This window comes from Rhinoderma darwinii, chromosome 1, assembly GCF_050947455.1.
Source record: "Rhinoderma darwinii isolate aRhiDar2 chromosome 1, aRhiDar2.hap1, whole genome shotgun sequence".
NCBI lineage: Eukaryota > Metazoa > Chordata > Amphibia > Anura > Rhinodermatidae > Rhinoderma > Rhinoderma darwinii.
Window position 1 is genome coordinate 480,548,521 of NC_134687.1, and position 19,556 is coordinate 480,568,076.

General features: G+C 39.5%; 1 protein-coding gene across 9 annotated transcripts in view; it reads left to right on the plus strand.

The window, feature by feature from the left end:
• KDM2B (lysine demethylase 2B) overlaps window positions 1–10,881 on the plus strand; it is a 183,168-nt gene extending 172,287 nt beyond the window's left edge. For all 9 annotated transcript variants that reach the window (XM_075834347.1, XM_075834369.1, XM_075834353.1 and 6 more), the window contains 3 exons: window positions 798–959; window positions 1,073–1,291; window positions 9,556–10,881. In XM_075834347.1, the coding sequence (XP_075690462.1) occupies window positions 798–959; window positions 1,073–1,291; window positions 9,556–9,737 (563 nt within the window). In that variant the 3' untranslated portion in view covers window positions 9,738–10,881. The remainder of the gene's footprint in view (window positions 1–797; window positions 960–1,072; window positions 1,292–9,555) is intronic.
• The last annotated feature ends 8,675 nt before the right edge of the window (window positions 10,882–19,556 follow it).

The following is a 19,556-nucleotide window of genomic DNA, read 5'->3' on the forward strand; positions in this document are numbered from 1 at the left end:
TCGCACTATGAACACCGTCAGAAAAACGGCACCTTAGTTCTAAAAAAAAATTATATATATATATTCATAAAAAGTTATCAGTCGTATGTACCAAAAAATGGTACCAATAAAAATAAGTCCTCACGTTGCTCAAACGACGGAAATTTTTATTGCTCTCAGAATATGGCGACACAATTTTATTCTTTTTAACAAATAGTTTTTTCTTTTGTAAAAGTAGTAAAACATAAAAAAGTAGATATATGAATTTGGTATCGCCGTGATCGTATTGACCAGCAGAATAAAGGTACATTGTCGTTTACCAAACGGTGAAAGCCATAAAAACGAAACCCAAAAACCCATGGAGAAATCCGTTTTTTCCAATTCCATCCCATAAATAATTTTTTTTCCCAGTACAATTATATGGTACTTTAAATAGTGCCAATGGAAACTACAACTCCCTCCCGCAAAAAATAAGCCCTCACACCACTCTGTTAACGGAAAAATAAAAAAGTTACGGCTCTTGGAAGGCGGGGAGTGAAACTAACCCCTTAAAGGCCAAGCCGTTTTTAAAGACCGCTTTCTCCTCAAAGACGAAGATGTTACTGTATCAGAACCCCAGTCATGACATACGTTGTAAGCACTTGTGTAGCTGAAATGGAAAGTATGTTCTAGGGCTGACGGACCCTACAGCTTCACAGTTACTACATTTGCGCTCTTTGAAAGTCAAAAAGAGGGACTTGTGATTTTAGAATTGTTCTGATGTGGTTGGACAGTCTAGAATTGATGTCCTCCTGTTATGTTTTTGTTTTTTTGTCCAGCCCTACGAGAGCTTAATTTATCTGGCTGCTCTTGGATTGCGGTTTCTGCGCTTTGTAGTTCCAGCTGTCCTTTGCTAAGATCTCTCAATGTCCGGTGGGTGGAAGGGCTCAAAGACGCACAGATGAGGGACCTGCTGTCCCCTCCAACAGACAACAGGCCAGGTAATGAAGCCATGTCCACACGGATTTTCTGCATCGTTGTAGAAGAGCATTGTGCAGTGACCTTTTATTCCACTATAATTGTAATATTTATATTGCTGTCAAAACTCTTGCAGGTCAGATGGACAACCGCAGTAAATTGAGGAATATTACAGATCTTCGTCTAGCGGGACTGGACCTCACAGACACCTCGCTGCGCCTCATGATTCAGCACATGCCTCTTCTTTCCAAACTGGATCTGAGCTTCTGTAACCATGTTACTGATCAGTCCATTAATCTGCTCACTGCAGTGGGTACATCTACCAGGGATTCTTTATCAGAAATCAATTTATCAGGTAAAAGTGATCAGAGTGAAGTTGTATATGTTCACAGTTGTATATGCTGGAAAAGTTGCTGACATACTCGTTAAACATTGACTAACTGACCCCTATGTACGACAGACAATAATTCCGCTATTCCATCTACCGGAATCCTTAAAAAAATTTAAAAAAAAACGTGTATAGCACGGTAAAAGTTTTTGGTTTTTTTGTTGTTTTTTTTTACTTCTATGTTAAACTGATGCCATAATAGCCTATGCCTGTGGCGGATGCCAATCTGTTTTAAAGCTCATGATGTAGTGACGTAATAGCGTTTGGGTGCCGCTGTTGGGGATCAGTCACAGCCTCCATTTAATGCATACATTGGGAACTTTTCCCAGCGTATACGCTAAAAATATGGCAAATACGTGATGTGAATGGGGCCTAATTCATGACTACACTTGTAGCACAATTACATTGGATGAAAATAAATGCAAGTTGCTCAACATTTCTTTTGAAGCAATTGCACACAATTGGACTGTTGGACTTCTGTTGTGGAGCAGCTTCAGTATTGTGTGTAACCCTGTGGCAGGGCTTGTGCAGTTGTACTCCACTGTAATACAGCACCCGTACACTTTTGTGGAGCCCTACTGTTCCTCCGTATGCATCCGACTTTATCAATCTGATGCCATGTTGCACAGCACATTGCTTCTGGGAGAGAATAACTGCTTGGTACAGCGGTGGCGCACACATAGTGCCTATGGTTCCATACTGTGTGTGCCTCTGTATAGACTCTATGCGCATGGCTCTGCTTTTAGGCCACTCTTACATGACCATATTTTGATAAGGATTTCACATCGGTATTTGTAAGACAAAACCAGGAGTGGAACCAATACATAGAAAAAGTATAATAATGGAAAGGCTTGCACAAACTCTGCCATGGGAAAGTGGGCTTAGACTGAAGGCTGACCTGGACAAAGTAACATAGAATCCGGGCAGATGCGCATCTATTTACCTTAAAGGGAATATCATCAGAAAATGACACATTTAACCCCTTCAGGACTGAGCCTGTTTTGGCCTTGAGGATAAAGCCGATTTTTTTCAAATCTGACATGTCACTTTATGTGGTAATAACTTCGGAATGCTTTTACCTATCCAAGCGATTCAGAGATTCTCTTGTTAGTGGAAAAATTAGGTCGATAAATTCAGTATTTATTTGAGAAAATGTGCAAAAAGTAGCATTTTTCAAAATTTAAATGTATCTGCTTGTAAAACAGATAGTAATACCACACAAAATAATTACTAGCTAACATTTCCCATATGTCTACTTTGTTTGCATCGTTTTTTGAACGTCCTTTTATTTTTCTATGACGTTACAAGGCTTAGAACTTTAGCAACAATTTCAAGAAAATTTCAAAAGGCTATTTTTTTTAGGGACCAGTTCAGTTCTGAAGTGGCTTTGAGGTCCTTATGTACTAGATGGACCCCATAAATCACCCTACTTTAAAAACTGCACCCCTCAAAATATTCAAGACCGCATTCATAAAGGTTTTTTTTTTAACCCTTTAGGCGTTTCACAGGAATTAAAGCAAAGTAGAGGGGAAATTTACAAATTTCATTTTTATTGCCGAAATTCATTTGTAATACATTTTTTTTTTTGTGTAGCACAGAAGGATTTACCAGAGAAACGCAACTCAATATTTATTGCCCAGATTATTGCAGTTTTTAGAAATATCCCACATGTGGCTCTAGTGCGCCATGTCAGGTTTGTAGAGGTCTTGCAGTGCCAAAACAGTCGAAACCCCCCAAAAGTGACCCCATTTTGGAACCTACATCCCTCAAGGAGTTTATCTAGGGGTATATTTAGCATCTTGACCCCACAGGTCTTTTGCTATATTTATTGGAGTTAGTCTGGGAAAAGGAAAATCTACTTTTTTTTCTGAAAAAACATAGAAATGAATAAAGGAGAAAAACATTTGTAAAGCAGTTTTCTCGATTACGGCAATACGCCATATGTGGTGATAAACAGTTGTTTCGACCCATGGCAGGGCTCAGAAGGGAAGGAGCGCCATTTGGATTTTGGAGCTCAAATTTAGCTGAAATGGTTTTCGGGTGAGATGTCGCATTTGCAAAGCCCCGGAAAGACCAAAACAGTGGAAACCCCCCAAAAGTGACCCCATTTGGGAAACGTACACCCCTTAAGGAATCTATCTAGGGGTATAGTGAGCATTTAGACCCCACAGGTCTTTTGCAGAATTTATTGGAATTAGGCCATGAAAATTAAAAAAAAATTCCACTAAAATGTTGGATTTTTTTCATTTTCACAAGGGATAAAGGAGAAAAAGCTGCCCAACATCTGTAAAGCAATTTCTCCTGAGTACGGTAATACCCCATATGTGGTCATAAGTGGGTTTTTTTTTCATTAGAAATGAATTAACCCTTTCCGGACTGATCCATTTTTTTGCTTTTTCGTTTTTCTCTCGCCGCTTTCCAAGTGCCATAAAGTTTTTTTCTTTTTAAGTCATTATAGCGGTGTGAGGGCTTATTTAGTGTGGGAGGTGTTGTAGTTTCTATCGACACCATTTAAAGTACCATTTAATCTACTGGGAAACAAAATAAAATTCTTTGCATGCTGAAATTGGAAAAAACTGAGATTCCTAAATTTTTTGGGGGGTTTAGTTTTTATGGCTTTCAACTTACATTTTTCCTGCGACTCTATACGATTACGGCGATTTTCAAATTTATTTATATATATATATAATATCCCAAAAAAATGAAGCGGCAGCACTCCAAGGAAATTGGTGCAAAAAAGAGGTGTGTTTATTCACCCCAGGCAGGCAACGTTTCGATCCGTCTCTATGGGATCTTTGTCAAGGCTTGACAAAGATCCCATAGAGACGGTTCGAAACGTTGTCTGTCTGGGGTGAATAAACACACAACTTTTTTTCACAAATTTCCTTGGAGTGCTGCCTCTTCATTTTTTTTTTGGATATCATTAACAAGGGTTCCTAGCCTCAACCTAGGAGGCCTGCACCCACTGCTGTTGCTGTGCTGCTTTATTATTTTTCTCATTTTATATATATAATATATATATATATTACATTACTACATTAACTACAGTTAAAGAAAAAACTTGTTTTGTTTCAAAACCTTCCGAGAGCCATAACTCTTTTGGGTCAATTGAGCGGTGTGAGGGCTTATCTTTTGCGGGACGAGCTGTAGTTTTTTGGTACATACAACTTTTTGATCACTTTTTATTAAAAAAAATTTTTTGAGTGGGTGACCAAAAAACTGCGATTTCGGTGTTTTAAAGTCTTTATTTTTTATGCCGTTCACCGTACGAGTTAAATAATGGTATATTGTAATAGTTCAGACTTTTACGGACACAGAGATACCAATTTTGTTTATTTTTTACATTGCTTTAGAGGGAAAAGGTTTTTGTTTTTTTTCACTTTAAATATTTATTAATTTTTTTCACTAATTAAAATGTGTAAAAAAAAAAATGTAAATAAAGTTATTATTAATATCCCTAGAGGACTTGAACTAGGCCGGAGGCTGGTCCTCATAGGCTTCCATATATTGCAGAACCGTAGGCCATTGTCTGGCCTCCAGTTGCCATGCTAACCATCGGCAGCCCCCGAAATCGCATTATGGGGGCTGCCGATGTGCTACAAACTCCCTAAATGCGCTGCATCTGAGGGGTTAATTGCTGAAATCAGCGGTGATGGGCCGGGGAGACACCCTGCACAGTTAACCGCCGCGTGGCGGTTAAAGTCCAGACATAAATGCACGTCAAGGTGTGCTAAGTAACTGCAGTAACATCAAGGTGCGGGAAGTGGTTAAAGGCGATCTGTTGTCATTTTTTTTTTCACATAGGCGGTTTAACCCTTTCACGACCAAGGACGAAAATGCACGTCCTGGTCGGCTGCTAGTTCCCGCACCAGGACGTGCATTTTCGTCCGCATTTCAAACTGTCACTCTGTGTAAACACAGAGTGACAGACGCGCGCTGACAGCTGTCCTAGACAGCTGAGACATCAGTCTCGCCGGACAGCGGACCATCGCCGCTGCTTTCGGCAGTTAACCCCTTAAGTGCGGCGACGGATTGCCGTCGCCGCATTTAAGTGGTTTGAAGCACATCGGCAGCCCCCACGAAGTGATCGTGGGGGCTACCGATGCTTGTCACGGCAATCGGAGGTCAGATAATGACCTCCGGGTTGCCATGTACGGAAGCCTCGGAGGAGCAGCCTCTGGCCGTTCCTCCTCTGCTTCCTGTCAGTGTGACAGTCACGTCACAATGACAGTTGGAGTACATTACACTACGTGTGTAGTGTAATGTACTCTAGCAGCGATCAAAGCTGCAAGACTAAGTGTCCCCTAGTGGGACAAGTAAAAAAAGTAAAAAAAAGTAATAAAAATGTTTTAAAAAAAGTGTAAAAATAAAAGTTATAAGTTCTATAAACATGAACTGCTTTTTTTCCTATAATAAAACTTTTATTATAGAAAAAAAATGAACACGTTAAAAAAGTACACATATTTTGTATCACCGCGTTCGTAACGACCCCAACTATAAAACTGTAATGTTATTTTCCCCGCACGATGAACACCCCCAAAAAAAATCAATAAAAAACGACGACAGAATCACAATTTTTTTGGTCACCACCCCTCCCAAAATAAAGAATAAAAAGTGATCAAAAAGTCGCATGTTCCCAAAAATAGTACCAATAAAAACTTCTATCTGTCCCGCAAAAAACAAGCCCTTACACAGCTTTTTTGACTAAAAAATAAAAAAATTATGTCTCTCAGAATATGGTGACACAGAATTTTTTTTTGTTTATAAATAAGTCATTTTATTGTGCAAACGCTAAAAAAAAAAAGGACCAAACCTATAAACATATGGTATCGCCGTAACCGTACCAACTCGCAGAATAAAGTAAAAATTTCATTTATAGCGTACGGTGAGCGCCGCAAAAAGAAAACCTAAAAAACAGTGTCAGAATTCCTGTTTTTTGCTCAGGATTGCAAAAAAATTGAACAAAATTGAACAAAAAGTGATAAAAATAAATAAATCGCATGTACCCCAACATGGTACCAATGAAAACTACAGATTGTCCCGCAACAAATAAGCCCCCGGTGGAGAAAAAATAAAAAAGTTCTGGCTTTCAGAATATGGCGATGCAAAATGTGCAGAGTGTTCCAAAAGCGGATAAGATCGGGCGCCATTTATCAGTGCGACACCGGCCACATATCTATGAATTATTATTTATTTACCCCGTTATTATACCCTCTTATTATGCCCTGATGTACCCCGCACAGATTACATATGCCCCCCACATTATAAACTAAAATACCAGCGAAACCCAAAACAGAAAAACTACCAAGCAAAATCTGCGTTCCAAAAGCAAAATGGTGTCCCTCCCTTCTGAGCCCTGCAGTGTGCAATCAACAATTTGCGCCCACACATACGGCGTCGCCATACCCGAGAGAACCCGCTTAACGTTTTATGATGTATTTGTCTTCTGTGGCACAAACTGGGCACAACATATTATGCACTAAAATGGCATATCAGTGTAAAATTGCAATTTTCACTTTGAACCATCCGCTGTGCATTAACCCCTTTGCGCACTATGACTTAATTGCCTGTCATGGTGCGGCGGTTGATGTATGGAGCCGGCTCACGTGCTGAGCCCGCTCCATACGCTGCGGGTGTCGGCTGTGTATTACAGCAGGCCCCCTCGGTACTAACGGACAGGTACAGCGATCGCTCTGTTACAGAAGCCTGTAAGAATAACAATATACTGCAATACATTAGTATTGCAGTGTATTGTACCAGTGATCCAATGATCGCTGGATCAAGTCCCCTAAGGGGATTGATTAATAAAAGGCGTAGAAGAATTATAGTTATTAGTAGTGAGAATTATTTTTTTTAAAGTTAAAAAAACAAAACACCTTTTCGCATTTTTCTTCTAAAGTAATGTAAAAAAATTAACAAAATTGGTATCGCTACGTCCGTAAAAGTCCGAACTATTACAATATACCATTATTTAATTTGCGCAGTGCACACCTTAAAAAAATGTAATAATTGAAACCGCCAAAATCGCAGTTTGTTTTTTTTGTCACCTTCGCTCTAAAAAAAAAAATGTAATACAACTTTTGAATCACTTTTTATGTACCAAAAAATGGTACCAATAAAAACTGCAGCTCCTCCCGCAAGAAATAAGCCCGCACACCGCTCTATTGATGGAAAAATAAAAAAGTTATGGCTCTTGGAAAGCGGGGAGTGAAAATCTAAAATATGAAAGCAAAAAATGGATCAGTCCTGAAAGGGTTAATTCATTTCTAATGACAAAACGTATGACCACAAGTGGGGTATTTCTGCACTCGGGAGAAATTGCTTTATAAAAAATGGTTGTTTATTTCTCCTTTATCCCTTGTGAAAATGAGAAAATTCAACATTTTAGTGGAAAAAAATTTGATATTAATTTTCGCGCCCTAATTCTAATAAACTCTGCAAAAGACCCGTGGGGTGTAAATGCTCACTATACCCCTAGAAAAATTCCTTGAAGGTTTTTCAGAAATGGGGTCACTTTTGGGGGGGTTTCCACTGTTTTGGTCCCTCCAGTGCATTGCAAATGCAACATGGCACCGAAAACCATTCCAGCAAAATCATAAATCCAAATGGCGCTCCTTCCCTTCTGAGCCCTGCTGTGGGTCCAAACAGCAGTTTATTACCACATATGGGGTATTGTCGTAATCGGGAGACATTGTTTTACAAATGTTGGGGTGCATTTTCTTCGTTATTCCTTGTAAATAATAAAAATTCCTATGTTTCAGAAAAAAAGTACATTTTAATTTTTACAGACTAATTCCAATATATTTAGCGAAAAACCTGTGTGGTCAAAATGCTAACTATACCCCTAGATAAATACCTTAAGGGGTCTAGTTTTCGAAATGGGGTCGTTTATGGGCAGTTTCTATCGTTCTGGCAGCTCAAAGCTTCTCCAAATGTACAGTGGGGCCTAAAACATTTTCAAGCAAAATATGAGTCCTGAAAGCCTCCGAGTGCTCCCTTCCTTTGGGGCCCTGCCGTGTGTCCAAACAACGCATTAGGGCCACAATGTGGATATTTTTGAAAACAGGAGAAACAGGGTGATATATTTTGGGGTGTGTTTCTTCATTCTCATGTTCGCTTTACAAAGAAATCGGTCTTCAAACTGATACTTTTATGAAAAAAGTGAAATAATTTTTTTTTTCACCTGTTATGCATTAAATTTAGCAAAAAACTGTGGGGTCAAAGTACGCACTACACCCCTAGATAAATACCTTAAAGGGTCTAGTTTTCTAAATGGGGTCGTTTATGGGGAGTTTCTATCGTTCTGGCAGCTCAAAGCCTCTCCAAATGTACAGTGGGGCCTAAAACATTTTCAAGCAAAATATGAGTCCTGAAAGCCTCCGGGTGCTCCCTCCCTTTCGGGCCCTGTCGTGTGTCCAAGCAATGCATTAGGGTCACAATGGGGGCATTTTTGAAAACAGGAGAAACAGGGTGATAGATTTTGGGGTGTGTTTCTTCATTCTCATGGTCACTTTACACAGAAATCGGTCTTCAAAGTGATACTTTTATGAAAAAAGTGAAATTATATTTTTTTACGCCTGCTTTGCATGAATTCTTACAAAAAAACTGTGGGGTCAAAATACTTACAACACCCCTTAATAAATACCTTAAGGGGTGTCGTTTTCAAAATGGGATCATTTGTGGGGGTTTCCACCATTCTGACACCTATGAGCCTCTGAAAACCTGGCTTGGTGCAGGAAAACAAAATGTACTTCAAAATGTATAAAATTATTACTAAACTTGTAAGTCTTCCAAATTGCTCAAAAAAAAAAATTTTTTTTCAAAAGTGCTGCCAAAATAGAGTAAAGAGATGGAAATATATATTTAATTAAAAAAATTGTACAGTATGTATGTACATATGTGACATATTGCAGTTAAAAATAGGGAAAAATTATAATTTTTACAAAATTTCTTCAATTTCTCTATTTTTTAATTAATTTCCGCAAATCGTATCAGTCTACTTTTACCACTAAAATAAAGTACAACATGTGACGAAAAAACAATGTCAGAATTACTTGGATATTCAAAACTTTCACAGAGTTATTCTCTGATAAAGTCAGACATACCAGATTTGACAAATCTGGCTTGGTCATTAAGGTACAAACATGCCCGGTCATTAAGGAGTTAAGAATAACGGCAGATAAAACACAATTGATATACTGTCAAACATTTCCTTTTCACCTTCTTTCCAGACTGCAATAATGTTACAGACCAGTGCCTGACATACTTCAAACGATGCGGCAACATCTGTCTGATTGATCTCCGATTCTGCAAGCAGGTTACTAAAGAGAACTGCGAACAGTTCGTAGCAGAAATGTCAGTAATCGTACAGTTTGGACAAACCGAGGAAAAGCTCCTTCGAAAGATCAGCTAATTGAAAAATGTCTGCATGACTTTCATTAAAGCTGCACCTGAAAGACAATATTGGCCTTAAAAGAAGTGGTTCGAGGTTGACCGGCCTCTTTATGTCAAGACGTCCTCCAGCACCACAGACACCAGCTGTTAAAGGTTCACACTGAAACAAAAGTTTAACCTTTTCAAGGACACTTTTTTTGAAATCCAAGGGCATGCGCTTGGTAATGTTTATTGTATTGGCTCTTAAACTGTTCAATTTCTGAGAGTTGAGTCTTTAGAAGTGGACCACCCAGAATAGAGAAGCCTTCCAAAATGTAATGAAAAAAATTATTTGTCATACGTTATGCAGAAATATTTTTGTATATTACTATTTGAAAGTTCTATTTGCAATGTTTGATGCCAGTGTTAATTTTCTGGGTGTTCGTTGGTTAGGGGTGAACTGCTGATCTTTCCATGTACAGTTAATGAGGGCAGTGCAGCCAACATTACGTGCGACCACTTCTAAAGCATGTTTAAATTCGCTTTTTACATGAAACATATGCATGCTGAGCAGACATACATGTTTATTCATTTTACACCAATCCTTTCTGCACATGAAGATCCAGCATAGCATGAAGTTTTGTGGCCTGTTGAACAAATAGACAGTGATGCGGGGCAAACCGAACAGGCAATCTCCACTAATGTGCCACTGGGCGATTTGTCCGAAGCTTCGGGTCCGACTGTAACATACTAGCCTTCAGAAGTGCCATTGTTGTAAGGCGGGTTTTTTTTCTCCTTTTTGTAGGATACCCTCAAGCAGTTTTAATCTAGAGTTTGCGTTAATTGTTCACAGGACTAAAATGTTTACCACCGTTTACTGGCTACAGATTGTTATAGTTAAAGAGCCGGATCAGGTACAAAGAAGAACTTGGGTCTCTTCAAACACCACTTTGTAAATCTCCTTTTGTAAAATAGATGCCCCTTGCACTGGAAATATAAGAATGGGGTTATCACTGTATAGGAGACTAGACAGGTAAATGCATTTACATCAATGCAATGCTAGTCTATCCCACTCCTGCACCATGGAGTCAGATGTATACTTTTTTTAATGTAAGTAATGTTGTTGGAATTTAAAAGTGTATCATGTTTATTTATGGACACATTTATTAAAATCTTTTACAAAATGACGCGTCTTTAATTTCACAAGGGAGCGTGCCATGCAAACAAATTACAATTCTTGCTCTAGAGCAGACAAAATAGTCTTGGCTGCGGACATGACAATGTTCCCACCACATTTTGTACGGTTTCACAGCCTTAAAAACGCATGTTAATTTAACATGGATTTTGCCCATTACAATACAATGTGTGCCGTCCATGAATGCACTGGATGACCACTACAAATAATCTGTAGTCCCTGCATGCTGCTTTCTGTAGAGGATGTAAGGCTACTGCTAACCAGTCATCTCTGCCCTTCTCCACGGGAGTTTGCCTGTGACATATTGCTACTGCAGAGGACGCTCTCCAGACTCTCCTATGCCTTAACACAGGGTTTTTGTTCTGCATTTTAACCCCTTCCCCCTGCTTGCATTCTGGGCCCTAATGTCCAAGCCATTTTTTACATTTTTCCATTGTCACATTCGAAGAGCTGTAACTTTTTTATTTTTGCGTCGGCATAGCTGTATAAGGTCTTGTTTTTTGCGGGACGACTTGCAGTTTTTATTGGTACCATTTGAGAGTAGATGCGACTTTTTGATCACTTTTTATCACATTTTTTTTAAGTCAGGATTAACAGAAAACAGCAATTTTTCCAATGTTTTTTATTTTATTTTTTTACAGCGTTCACAGTGCGGGTTAAATAATGTAACAGCTTTATAGTCGGGGTCGTTACGGACGCGGCGATACCAAATATGTGTAACTTTTTTGCTTTATTGTAGATTTTTTTAATAGTAAAGCATTTTGTAAGGGGAAAAAGTGGGTTTTTCATTTTTTTTGTTTCACTTTTTTTTTTTTTTTTTTAACTTTATTAAACTTTTTTACTTTTTTACTAGTCCCACTAGGGGACTTCACTATCCTCCGATCGCTATTATAATACACTGCAATACTTTTGTATTGCAGTGTATTACTGCCTGTCCGTTTAAAACGGACAGGCATCTGCTAGGTCATGCCTGCAGCATGATCTAGCAGGCATTCGCTCCAGGCAGACCTGGGGGTCTTTATTAGACCCCCGGCTGCCATAGAAGACACAGACACTCTGCGATTTTATCGCCGGGTGTCAGTGAGATGAGAGGGAGCTCCCTCCCTCTCTCCAAAACCATTCAGATGCGGTGCTCGCTATTGTGCACCGCATCTGAAGGGTTAAACGGTTGAGATCGATACTAATATCGATCTCACCCGGCAGAGCAGGGACGCCCCCAGCCCTCAGCTGCCTCTGACAGCTGAGAGCAGGGAGATTTCACGGCTCCCTGCTCTGTTTACTTTATTCTACAGCAGCGACGTAGAATGGCGGCGCTCTAGAATAAAGCCCACTAATGACCGCCGTAAAAAGGCGTATCGGCGGTCATTAAGGGGTTAAAACGCATGTTTATTTTTTATTTTGTATAGGTGTTTCAAGGCATTTTTTACATTGAAAAGTTTATGGAGAAAAACATCATACCTAGGGCTTGCAGCTTTTAGATTAAAAGGCCATTAACCCCAAAAATACTACCAACATCACGTTTTGGCACTACATTTACCATGTATACCAGGAAAGCTCCTGACATACATGCGAAACATGACCATAGGGCTTAGCCCGATGGAGTGCCCTTTGGCCACGGTCAGGCTGGTATACATTGTACACTAGTACACAATCACAACCAACAGGATCCTTCAATAAATGTATACCTGGCAGCATGTTTTTTTAACATGGGAGTCTATGGGTGACATATGGCATACGTCAGAGGCATCTGTTAAACCTATACGTCATAAGCGATCTGTTAAACGGATGGTATAATAGCCTATAAGTGTCTGATGCCATAATAGCCTGTAACGGATGCTACTGGGCATCAGTTTAATGGATACTTCATGAAGTCACATGAACTTTTCACACCGTATCTGTTAAACTTATTCCAGAATAGTCCATGGGTGATGGATGCCATTGTTAAGCATCCGTCACAGCCTACATGTACTGTATACGTTGGGAGACCCCATAAATCACCCCACTTTATGAATGCGGTTTTGAATATTTTGAGGGGTGCAGTTTTTTTAACCCTTTAGGCATTTCACAGGAATTAAAGCAAAGTAGAGGGGACATTTTAGAAATTTATTTTTTTTTGCGAAATTCATTTGTAATATATATATATTTTTTTGTGTAGCACAGAAGGTTTTACCAGAGAAACGCAACTCAATATTTATTGCCCAGATTCTGCAGTTTTTAGAAATATCTCACATGTGGCTCTAGTGTGCTAATGGACTGAAGCACCGGCCTCCGAAGCAAAGGAGCACCTAGAGGATTTTGGGGCCAACTATTTTTAGAATATATTTTAGGCACCATATCCGGTTTGAAGAGGTCTTGGAGTGCAGAAACAGCGGAAACCCCCCAAAAGTGACCCCATTTTGGAACCTACTCCCCTCAAGGAGTTTATCTAGGGGTATATTTAGCATCTTGACCCCACAGGTCATTTGCTTTATTTATTGGAGTTCGTCTGTGAAAATGAAAATCTTCTTTTTTTCTGAAAAAACATAGAAATGTTTAATTTTTTACAAGGAATAAAGGAGAAAAACATTTGTAAAGCAGTTTTTCAGGATTCTGGCAATACGCCATATGTGGTAATAAACAGATGTTTTGACCCATGGCAGGGCTCAGAAGGGAAGGAGCGCCATTTGGATTTTGGAGCTCAAATTTAGCCTAAATGGTTTTCGGGTGTGATGTCGCATTTGCAAAGCCCCTGAGAGACCAAAACAGTGGAAAACCCCCAAAAGTGACCCAATTTGGGAAACTTACACCCCTTAAGGAATCTATCTAGGGGTATAGTGAGCATTTACGCCCCACACGTCTTTTGCAGAAATTATTGGAATTAGGCCTTGAAAATGAGCATATTTTTGCACTAAAATGTTGAATTTTTTCATTTTCACAAAGGAGAAAAAAGCCGCCCAACATCTGTAAAGCAATTTCTCCTGAGCACGGCAATACCCTACATGTGGTCATAAATGGGTTTTTTTTTCATTAGAAATTAATGAACGCTTTCCGGACTGATCCATTTTTTGCGGTTTCGTTTTTCCCTCCTCTCTTTCCAAGTGCCATAAAGTTTTTATTTTTCTGTCAGAGTGGTGTGAAAGCTTATTTCTTGCAGGAGTAGTTGTAGTTTCTATTGACACCATTTAAAGTACCATTTAATGTACTGGGAAACTGAAAATAAAATTCTTCGCAGACTGAAATTGGAAAAAACTGATTCCTCAATTTTTTGGGGGTTTCATTTTTACGGCTTTCACCGTCCGGTGAAAACGACAACTTAAATTTTTCCTGCGACTCAATATGATTACGGTGATACCAAACTTATATTGTTTTTTTATATATATTTGACTACTCCCACAAAGTAAAAACTATTTTGTTAAAAAAAAACTAACTTGTTTTGTTTCACCATATTCCGAGAGCCATAACTTTTTTTTTTGATCGATTGAGCTGTGTGAGGGCTTATTTTTTGCGGGACGAGCTGTAGTTTTTTGGTACATACAACTTTTGATCACTTTTTCTTACATTTTTTTTGAGTGCTAAGGTGACCAAAAAACTGCTATTTTGTTGTTTTAAAGTATTTATTTTGTACGCGTTCACCATACGATTTAAATAATGGTATATTGTAATAGTTCAGATACCAATTTTGTTTATTTTTTAAATTACTTAAAGTAGAGGGAAAAGGGTTTGTTTTCTTAATTTAAAAAAAAATTCACACTTTCTTTACATTTATTAAAATTTCTCTATTGCTTTGATTTCTCTACGCCCAAATTTAGCTGAATGGAATAGTCGCACATATTTCTGCCATAGTCAACTCTGCTGTTTTAGTATGGCCATAATAAAATCCACGGAGGATGCGTTTTTTTTATGTAACCGAAAATATAAGCTGTATCCAGTCAGCGGTTTATTTTTTTGAGAGAGCATAAAATGTTAACCTTATTTTTCTTCTAATACAGTTTCTAGAAATTTAAGGAACCAAAAAAAGCTGCTCTTTTGGAGAGAAGAGCATTTCTGAGATGAAGCACAGATTGATCATCTCGGACAAAAAGGTCTGACTCTGTGTTCCAATTTATCCCAAAGTTGTCATATCTGGTTGAAGACCGGCCACACTATTTCTTCCACCCCAAACTCATCCAACCATGTCTTTATGGACCTTGCTTTATGCACTGGGGCACAATCCTGCTGGAACAAAAAAGGATCTCCCCAAAACTGTTCCCACAAAGTTGGAAACTACAATTTTCTTTGTCTATTGTAGCGTATCCCAAACCCCACATCCCCAGTAGGGACTAGGGCTGGGCAATTTTGCCGAAAAATAGAATCTAGATTTTTTTTCTCTTAACACTTTAGGTGATTTTCGATTTGAATCTTGATTTTCGAAAAAAAAAATCTGTTTATTTAAGAGTAATACCAAGGGATAATTTAATACATTTTCTTTATATAACGTATATTACTATTATAATTGTACATAACTTCACAACTTTTAACCTCGGCAAATACTTTTTTTTTTATCAAATACAATTGGAAAAATGTCTTTATAATTGATTATAACGTCTGTGTTCCCCAGCACCACTGGGGAAATTATTCAAAACAGCATTTAGAAAGTTTCTTAACCCTTTAGCCGTTTCACAGGAATTAAAGCAAAGTGGATGTGAAATTTACAAATTTCTTTTCTGCAGAAATTCCATTTTAGCCTATCTTTTTATGTAACACCGAAGGTTTTACCAGATGAACACTACTCCATATTTGCTGGTCAGATTCTGCAGTTTTTAGAAATATCCCACGTGTGGTCCTAGTGTGCTACTGGACTGAAGCACTGGCCTCAGAAGCACCTAGTGGATTTTGGGGCCTTTTTATTTTATTTTTATATATATATATTTATATATATATATATATATATATATATATATATATATATATATATATATATATATAAAATATATTAGGCACCGTCACGTTTGAAGAGGGCTTGTGATGCCAAAACAAAGGAAACTCCCCAGAAAGACCCCATTTTGGAAATTACACCCCACATGGAATTCATCTAGGGGTATAGTGAACAATTTGACACCACAGGTACATGTAGATTTTATTAGAATTTGGCTGTGAAAATAAAAAAATTTATAAAGGAGAAAAAAAAAAAACATTTGTAAAGAAATTTCTTCCTAGTGTGGTAATATCCCATATGTGGTCCTAAACTGCTGCTTGGGCACATGGAAGGGCTCAGAAGGAAAGAAGCACCATTTGGCTTTTGGAGTGCAGATTTTGCTGAATTTGTTTCTTGAGACCATGTCACATTTGCAAAGCCAGTACAGTAGAAACTCTCCAAAAGTGACTCCATTTGGGAAATTACACCCCTTGGTGAATAAATCTAGGGGTGCAGTGCGCTTTTTGGCCCCACAGGTGCTTAATAGATTTTAATAGAGTTTGGTAGTGAAAGTGAAATTATTTTTTTCCAATAAGACGTAGCTTTAGTGCAATTTTTTTTAAATCTTAAATAAAGGAGAAAAAGAACCCCAACATTTGTAAAGCAACATCTCCAGAGTACAGAAATACCCCATATGTGGTCATAAACTACTGTTTGGGCACACCGCAGGGCTCAGAAGGGAAGGAGCATCATTTAGCTTTTGGAGTGCAGATTGTGCTGGATTGGTTTCTGGGTGCCATGTCACATTTGCAAAGCCCCTGTGGGACCAAAACAGTGGAAATCCCCCAGAAGTGACCCCGTTTTGGAAACAACACCCCTTAGGAAGTTCACCTAAGCGTGTAGTGAGCATGTTCACTCCACCAGTGTTTTCCAGAAATGTGTGCTGTGGATGCTGCAGTGTGAAAATGGGAGCTTTTCCATAGATATGCCAATATGTGGTGCCAGGCTTGTGCCACCATAAAAAGACAGCTCTTTAGTGCAACGTGAAGGGTGTTTCTAAAACCGGGAAACACTATAATAACTAATCTTTTGCCTGGACCAGTGGCTCCCAACTTACAAAAAAACTGTGAACATACCCTAAGGCTACATTCGTATTTGATTCACGCCCGTGAAATACGCACGTAATTCTGGTCCATGTGCGTTGCGTTATTGCATCTGTGCTTTGCGAGTGGCATGTATTTTTCATGCACTCGCAAAGCATTTATATATTTTTTTTTTTCAATGGATTTGATGATTTTCACGCACCCATTCACTTCAACGGGCGCATAGGTGCATGAAAGACGCACAAATATAGGACATGCAGGAGTTTTCACGCAGCGGGTGTCCGTTGTGGAAAACTCACCATGTGTGAATGGCCCCATTCAAATCAATGGGTAAATGTGCTGTGCGTGATTTTCACACGGCGCACAGACTAATTTTATGCTAGTCTGAATGAGCCCTTAGGCCTCATGCAAACTAACGTATTTTTGTCCTCCCGTAAATACGGGTCCTTGGTCACACGTATTCGACCAGTATTTACAGGGAACGTTTTCGCTGCAAAATTACACTGCATTAATCGGCAGCCCTTCTCTCTATAGAGAGAAGGGACAGTAAAAGAAATTCATACTTACCCGGCCGTTGTCTTGCTGACACGTCCCTCTCTTGACATCCAGTCCGACCTACCTCCCTGGATGATGCCGCAGTCCATGTGACCGCTGCAGCCTGTGATTGGCTGCAGCGGTCACATGGGCTGAAACGTCATCCCAGGAGGCCGGACTGGAGGAAGAAGCACGGAGTTCAGGGTAAATATGGTCTTTTTTTTTTTTTTTTTACAGGTTGATCTATATTGTGATCGGAAGTCACTGTCCAGGGTGCTGAAACAGTTACTGCCGATCGTTTAACTCTTTCAGCACCCTGGACAGTAACTATTTTCTGACGTTGCCTAGCAACGCTCCCGTAATTACAGGTGCACACACGTAGTCACCCATAATTACGGGAGCCCCATAGACTTCTATGGGCCTGCCCGTGCCGTAATTACGGCCTGAAATAGGACATGTTCTATATTTTTCAACGGCACGGGCACCTTCCCGTAAGCATACGGGGAGGTACCCGTGGCCAATAGAAGTCCATGGGCCCGTAAAAACGTGCCGTAATTACGGGCGTTTTTACGTTCGTGTGCATGGGGCCTTAGAGTGTAGTGCTTGTGTAGTGTAGGTGATATGCTCTTTCTTCCTGCAGCTCCATCTCTGACCTGAAATCAATGGGAAGCAGAGAAAGCATTCCTGATGGAGTTTTTTTTTTCAGGCAGAAAAATCTGCCTCAAAATTTCATGTGAACATACCCTAGGCCCTGTTCGCAGAGTTTTTTTTACACTTTTTTGATGCAGAAAACGCGCCAAAAATGCCTCCCATTGATTTCAATGGGAAGCAGAGGAGTGTTTTTCCTGCGAGCGGTAAAGCCGGCACGCGGGGAAAAGCGGCATGCCCTATCTTCGGGCATTTGCGCCTCTGACCTCCCATTGGCATCAATTGGAGGCAGAGAAAGCGGTTTTCGCTGTGTTATTTGCCCGTGGCGCTTAATGGCCACATGCAAAAAACTCTGAACAAGTGTAGTGCCTGTTTTTTTGTAAGCCTTTTGTGGTAGGGGTTCCATGAGGATTTTTTTTTTCCCCAGGGGTGCCTCGAGCCTGAAAAACGTTGGGAAACTCTGGCCTGGATATTCGACAGGGCTCAGGAGTGAAAGAGCACCATGCGAAATGGAGGCCTAATTTGGCAACTTACAAAGTATTGGTTCACAATTGCCGGTCTCTGATGTGAAATAATAAAAGAAACCCCTGAGCAGTGACCCCATTTTGGAAACGGCACCCCTCAAGGCATTTATTAAATGGGTGAACATTTTGACGCCACAGGTGCATTCCAGAAATGAATGCGCTCAGAGGGTGTGAAGTAAAAGTTGCAAGTTTTCCCCAGCTATGCCATTTCAGTGGCAAATGTTGTTCCCAGCTTGTGGCACTGGAGACACACACACATTTTTTTTCTTAAATTGTTCAACCACGTATGGCGATGTCATATATGTTGAAGTAAACTGCTGTTTGGGCACGCTGTAGGACGGTGAAGGGAGGGAGCGCCCTTTGGAGCACACATTTTGCTTGGTAGTAGTTTTGTTTTGGTATTACAGTTTATAATGTGGGGATATATGTAAGCCGGTCAGAGTACATAAGGTGGTATATTAACAGGGTAAAAAAATCATCCATAGATGTGTGTTACGCTATGGAGCAATCCTTTCTGCACAGGACGGAGTCGCACTGATAAAAGGTCCTTACTTATCCTCCTTTTGGGCCACACTCCGCACCTTTGCAGTTTGGGGAATTTTTCCTGGGAAAGGATTGTTGTCCTGGTATAATACAGGCACCGTCGCTTCCAGCAGATATGTTTGGGCTCTCCCCTTCCTTGTTCATAAATATTAGGGCCTTGGTCACTTCTTGAAACACAAGAAATGTTCCCCTCAGAATGTCCGTAACTTAGATGTGATCGATAACCGGTAAATCCTGGATGTTAGAGACACGCAGGATCTGTGATAACTGAACCAGTCAGTGCCGTGGACCTGACGGATACAGGTTTCAGCGCTAGATATAGTTGCTCTGTATACAAAGCTGCTGTATCTCAAAGTAAAAATAATTAATAAAATTTAATTGCAAAGTTGCACCAATCACACGGATACATTTTTATAAAAAAAAAAAAAACAAACAACAG